Below are 6,276 nucleotides of genomic sequence, written 5' to 3'. Positions count from 1 at the left end.
GTTTACCAAACCATTATAAAAGAGTTTGTAATTTTCTTCTCTCAATCTCTTTATGTTGTCCTTGATTTATTTGTTCTTTTCACTTGTATTTAATTAGTTCCCCCTTTGATGATTATCTAATTAATTTAATTAGTCCTTTTTCACATTTTGTTCCCAGAAAATCTCACTTTAGTTGGTTTGCTTGACTTACTTAACTTTGAGACAAATGAGGTGAAGATATGGTGCCAAATTTTAAAGGACGTAGTTGAGTTTATATGGCTATATATTTACATGGAATCAACAAGAATCCATCTAAGAAAAGCTTTGAGGAAGTAAAAACCTATATGCCTTAAGTTATATTTTCAAATGGATTTGAAGACAAAACAATTGAAGAGTTTGAAGAGGAAAGTGTTTGACGATTTTGACAAGGATGAGGTTACTTTGTAACCCTGACCTTGGTATTGGAGCGAGATTATTTTTTATGTTGCTCTACCTCCCGGAAAAGACTATTTGATTTGGCTCAGTTACCAACTAGCAGTCTTGTATTTGCACAACCCTATAAGTTCTTTCTGATTATTAGATTAAACATTAGTCAATTAAAATATAGTCTCTAAAATTATCAGTCATGAGCTTAGTAAAACTTAAAACTTAGTAATTAAAAATTTTCAACTTTGAAAAAGAGAATTAGATATATTATTTTTCAAGATAAATTTGAATACACAATTGATTCTCCTTTATCAGCACCAGAGAGAAATGCTTCAACCACAATTGGAAGAAATTATGAAAAATTCTTAAAAGATGATAAGAATGCTAGTGATGAAATCATGTTGACCTATATGGAACCTAATGTAGAGATTAGTCTTGAAGATTATAAAACTACTAAAACAATGCTTGATGCTATTTCTGTAGCTCATGGAACTGCTTTTGAATTACATGTACAATCGCTTATAAAAAGTAATTTTGGAGCTAAAATGAAAGAGTCAAATTCTGTAGTTGAGCATATGAGATGATTATGCTTGCTAAGGAACTTGTTGCCATGGTAATCCCATTCCTAGTAAGTTACAAGTATTTACCATTCTATATAGTCTTCCTGATTCTTGGGAACTTATTGTAGTTGCTTCAAACATTAGTAATACTTCTCTCTTTATGAAAAACTTTCCCATGATTTTAGGAATAGAGGCACAAAGAAGGCAAAATAAAAAGAACAATGAATCATTTTTAATGTTTGGGCAAACTCAATCACAAAGACCCTCATTGTCTAATCCTAATAACAAAATCAAAAGCCAGATATAAAAGACTTTAAAACAAAAGGAAGATATTTCAACAAGTTTAATAATCGTAAAAATTCTAAAACCTTAAAAGGTAATTGTTATAATTGTGAAAAACCCGAACATCTTAAATTTAATTTCTAAGATAATCATAGTGCTAATAATAGTAATGAATCATGACTTGATTTATGTGGTATCTAAGTCTTTACTTGGTGATAGTAACACTAATGCTTGGTAGCTAAATTGACTCAGGATCTTTAACGATATGTGCCAAAGAGCAAAGAACACTTTCTTACTTTCAAAGAAGTGAAAGCTGGCGATCATCGTATTTACAATATAGATAAGAATACATTTTATGATGTTTTACAAGGAGTTGGCACTATTAGACTCCACTTATTAGAATAAACAAATCTTTTTGTTATTGAAGTGCTCTCTGCACCAAATATGTGAAGAAATCTATGTCATGCCTTTATCAGGAAACTCACTTGAAGATTTGTGGGAAAATATAGAAGAATTTTATTTCAAAGGTTAAGCGTGATGATCTTTATCGTTTGATAGTTAATAATTCTTTCGTTGTGATTACTAATATTGTATTGTCTTTTTCTTTTTATATTAAGAGAGTATATAATATAAATGATGATGATGATATTTCTTATTTATGGCATATTAGACTAGGTCATGTATTAGAATAAGTTAAATTTATTAGATATTTGCGAACCTTAACTTAGTGGAAAAATAACTAGAGAACCCTTGAACAAATAAAAAAATCTAAAAATTTATTAGATATTATCCACTCTGATATACATAGGCCATTAAATGTTGAAACTTATAAGGGATGCAGTATTTCATTATATTTATAGATGGTCACTCTTGACATGATATATTTATTTAATTTATAAAAAATCACAAGTCTTGTAAAAATTTAAAGAACATAAATTTGAGATGGAAACTCAATAAGTAAAAATATCTAATGCTTTCTGAAGGTAATGTTTCCAAGCCTTACTTCTCATCATTTGCTTATATTGGTTAAATAGGACTTGCGCCCATCTGTCTTACACAAAACGGATTGTTCTTGGATGTCAAAGAATAGAAGATGAAAGGACCATATATGAGAGGATTGGGTTGAAAATTATATTGCATTTGCAATACAAATTTCTACAAATCAAAACTCCATTAAATGCCCATGCCTACAATTTGGCCATGTAAATCTCTCATATTTTATCCACGCAAGTCCAAATTTTAGGATTAAATCCCAAATGAACTTAATATACACGATCGGTTCATTGCCTAATAACTTAAGTTTTAAGAAAATTGGAAACTTAATATGACTCAATAACATAGGGGAAAATTCAATATGGTAAATGATAATTAAACATGATAGAGGAGAATTTCAATTTGGAGCCAAAGCACACTGATTAGAAGACAATAGAATCTATCGAGTTTTGGGCTCAGCCACCCTATGCCATGGAAGTACTCCTCCTGTGCCTCAGCCCAACAGTAAACATTACAAATACCTCTTTTTTTAAAGCTAGAGTTTCTGTATTCCTACTCTATCCCTGTTTGCATTACAAATACCTGCCATACAATTGATCGAATGGTTAGAAACAGTACTGCATATTGAACACTATAGGTTTAAATTTTTAAGGAAATGTTCGCTGGTTAGAACAATTTCCTTCTGGATCTTTATTGATAATGCTAATTGTTTTTTGGACAATTGCTTAGGTCTCAATTGAGATTGTGTGTATAAGGAAAATACCAGGACAGGTGCCTCATTTTTGTTTGAATGCATACTATTATTGGTTTTGATTTATCAAGCAACAGGGAGCCCCAACTGATGTCAATTTTCCTTTTGTGGGGAATACGTTGGGACTGCTGGACACTGAATAATAATAAAAAAGACAAATCTGTCAACAATTCTATGAACAAGACAGGAAAAAATTATAGGAATATTGGAAATGTATCAATTGAACTGCACATCTTCAATGAATTCGACAAATTTGATCTGATTTTCTTCATTACTAAATTGAGAAATGCATCAATCTGAACTTGAATTTTCCTTTGTATCTTCCATGCTTTGTATGGGGTTGATATATACAATAATTAGGGTAGATTTGGCACATGATCTACAAGGAAGAAGGAACCCTACTCCCAAAATCAAACTTATCCTTCTTCCTTATCGTATGGACTGATAAGTCTAATTTCATATATGCTTTGAGCCACAGGATTGGGATAATGTAAGTGGGCAGAGAGCTAAAGGACACTCAGAAAAGAAACAATAGTAAGTCGACATGATTGAAATAGATGGAAGATGGAATATTGTCCAAATTAGTAAAGCTGAGATTCTGAAAATAGTATAAGGTCCTCACAAAGTCCTCACGCTTGTAAACCGAAGGCACAACAATGAGCTAAACTGCAACCTTTCAGATCAAGGAATTGAAGAAGGACCCACCAAGCCTGAAGTTGCGTAAGTGCAGCTGTTTGATTATTATTATAATTCTGCAAGCTAATATGAATTATTTTAAAATGGAAAAACAGGAGCTGAATCACCAAGGTGCCCTTGAATTATATATCACTGAATGGTGATGTATAGTAGAGGGCGCATTATGAATTAGGATAGCAGCCGAGGAAGATACAGTTGGAAGGAGGATGCCATGGGATGCATACTGGGAGTTTGTCTGTTTGGAGAATGTCTAAAAGGAGGACCCACTGATCACATGGGGCTAGTGTGGGGCCCTTAATTTCTTGCGGACACTTCCTTCTAGCCAATGAATTCTCATTTACAGATCCTCTCCAATCCCCTCTCCACCAGTTATCATTTATCTCCCACGCAAGACTTCTGTCCCCACTCCACAATCATCCCTTCCCTTCATCATCCTAATTATATAATAGTCATTTGCAAGTCTCTGGAGTTTGCTCCTTGATCAAAAGATTACACCTAAAGCTCACAGATCAGTACTATAGCAGTTATGGGGGACTCTTCTGCTTCATACATACACATGGTTCCTAATTATTCTCCTATATTTGATTTTTGTTTCTTTTTTTCTTTCTTTTTCGTTTACTACTGTTTTTTATGATCTTGGGTGGTTGATTTGTAGGTGCAACACCTGATAGAGAAGTGCTTGATCTTCCACATGAGTAAAGAAGAGTGCATGGAAGCCCTCTCCAAACATGCAGACATCAACCAAGTCATCACCTCCACCGGTTAGCTCCTTTAGATCATGCACGAATCTCTCTCTATGTGTTTGCCTTTCGTTCACATAACTCCGTACGGTCGTAATATTTTTGTATAAAAATTTATGTGTGCAGTGTGGAATGAATTGGAGAAAGAGAACAAGGAATTCTTTGAGGCCTACCATACTCAAACCCAAACCAGAGATGACAGAATGTCAGAGGCTGAGACAAACGAAATGATCCAGAAGATGATAGCAGACTCCAAAGATTCGGACTAATCAGAACATTAATCCTCGACAACTCTCCCTACCTTTTGCTTCTGGTTGGTACGAACGTAGTTGCCCATCTCAGAATCATCCATATCCAGCAGCCAATGAACTTGTTGTACATGCAATAACTTTGATTCTACGAATTGGGTAAATTTCTATTGGGAAATACTCCTGGAATCTTGGTGTATATATCATGCGTTTATTTGTGGGAGTTGTTGAGTAGTCTTGTCTTCAGTAGTGGGATATAGAGAAGATCAATGTGATGTTGGTAGGAAAGCCAGTTGGATGGGCCAGTTGACGCAGCCCAGTAGTGACGGCAACCTTTTTTGGGATTGAACCAACGGTCTAAAACGACTGCCATTGAGCTGATCTCACTTCTCAATAATCGATGTTGTATGTGATGTCATCTCCTTCAATCACTCCATAATAATAATGGAAAATGTCGGATGGATGGGTCCATTGAATCGGACATCACATACATGATCATGCGTTGGCACTTGTCACTGCAACTGTGTTGTTTCGATTGATTGATAGATTTTCCTTCAAACAAATAAATTGTGTTGAACAACAGCATAAAAGAGAGATTATGCCCTCAGTGGGGATGGTCTTGGTTTTAAGACTTTAGAATTTATTTCCAAGTTGGATGAGTTGTTAAGTCATGAATATAGGTTGATAGCTAGGTTTGATCAACCAAAAAACAATAAACTCTGACCATTTAAAATTATTTAAAAAATTAATTATAGAATTAAATATTTCATATCATGAGTAGGAATTGATGTTGGATTCCAGTTAAACCCACAACTATACCTATTATTTTCAATTTCACGAATCCAATTCAAATTTAAAAACCAGCACAGTCCAATCAAATGGAATTTGACTAAAGTCGAATTCAATCATATTAAATCCACCCTAATTATTTTATCATGATTTCCCTTCAAATCAAACTTTGATATCATATTAAACTATCAATTTTTTTGACATTTAAATTTACAGGATTTAAGGGGGAAAGAAAATAAGGTGAGATAAAGATAAAAGATCAAAATTTTTAATTAATCCAAAATATGAGAAGAGAAAAAGACAACCTTCATTTTGGAAGTTTGCCTAACTTATTCCAAAGAAGTATCAATGCTCAAGACGCATGAAAAAAAATGAATTGCAGGGTTCTCTGGACTAGCTATTGAACCTACTTTTGCAATATCAAACTCAGCATTAGTGAATAGCAGAAAAAGAAATCTTAATCATGAGTATTTTTGGGGTTAGCCAAGATTTTCAAACAAGGTTGGTACGATCTGTCATGTTGTCAGATGGAGACTAGACCTTGTAAGGATAGTTGAGTGGCTATCTATGGAGATATCTAGTCCTTTTTGGTGGGCATTATTTATATTAATCATAGTTTGTAAAGAAAGGGACGGATCCTTCACTTATGTCTGGGCGTGTTATTGCCTCCTACCTCAATTAACTTCTTTGTTGCATGAATGCATTTTTTTTTTACCTCTTTTGGGTGCATTTTGGCCTGGTAACTGGTCCTTTCTGTCCAGGTATATAGCTCTACATTGATCAGGGCATAGGCGAGGAAGCAGAACACTTTG

General features: G+C 33.9%; 1 protein-coding gene across 1 annotated transcript; it reads left to right on the top strand.

The window, feature by feature from the left end:
- Positions 1 to 4,079: 4,079 nt before the first annotated feature.
- Positions 4,080 to 5,153, top strand: LOC100267224 (uncharacterized). Its single transcript, XM_002282451.4, has 3 exons — positions 4,080 to 4,246; positions 4,343 to 4,448; positions 4,554 to 5,153. Exons 1-3 carry the CDS (start codon positions 4,214 to 4,216, stop codon positions 4,694 to 4,696), a joined length of 282 nt encoding a protein of 93 aa, XP_002282487.1. The 5' UTR covers positions 4,080 to 4,213; the 3' UTR covers positions 4,697 to 5,153.
- Positions 5,154 to 6,276: the final 1,123 nt, after the last annotated feature.

Source organism: Vitis vinifera, chromosome 13, assembly GCF_030704535.1.
Source record: "Vitis vinifera cultivar Pinot Noir 40024 chromosome 13, ASM3070453v1".
Taxonomy (NCBI): domain Eukaryota; kingdom Viridiplantae; phylum Streptophyta; class Magnoliopsida; order Vitales; family Vitaceae; genus Vitis; species Vitis vinifera.
This window is presented reverse-complemented; position numbering and strand designations above follow the sequence as displayed.

Bases quoted from the DNA above. Each gene is read 5' to 3' on its own strand.
- LOC100267224 (XM_002282451.4), top strand. From the start codon at position 4,214: ATGGGGGACTCTTCTGCTTCATACATACACATG. The intron at 4,247-4,342 runs GTTCCTAATTAT...GTTGATTTGTAG, and splicing joins CTGCTTCATACATACACATG to GTGCAACACCTGATAGAGAA. The intron at 4,449-4,553 runs GTTAGCTCCTTT...TTATGTGTGCAG, and splicing joins CCAAGTCATCACCTCCACCG to TGTGGAATGAATTGGAGAAA.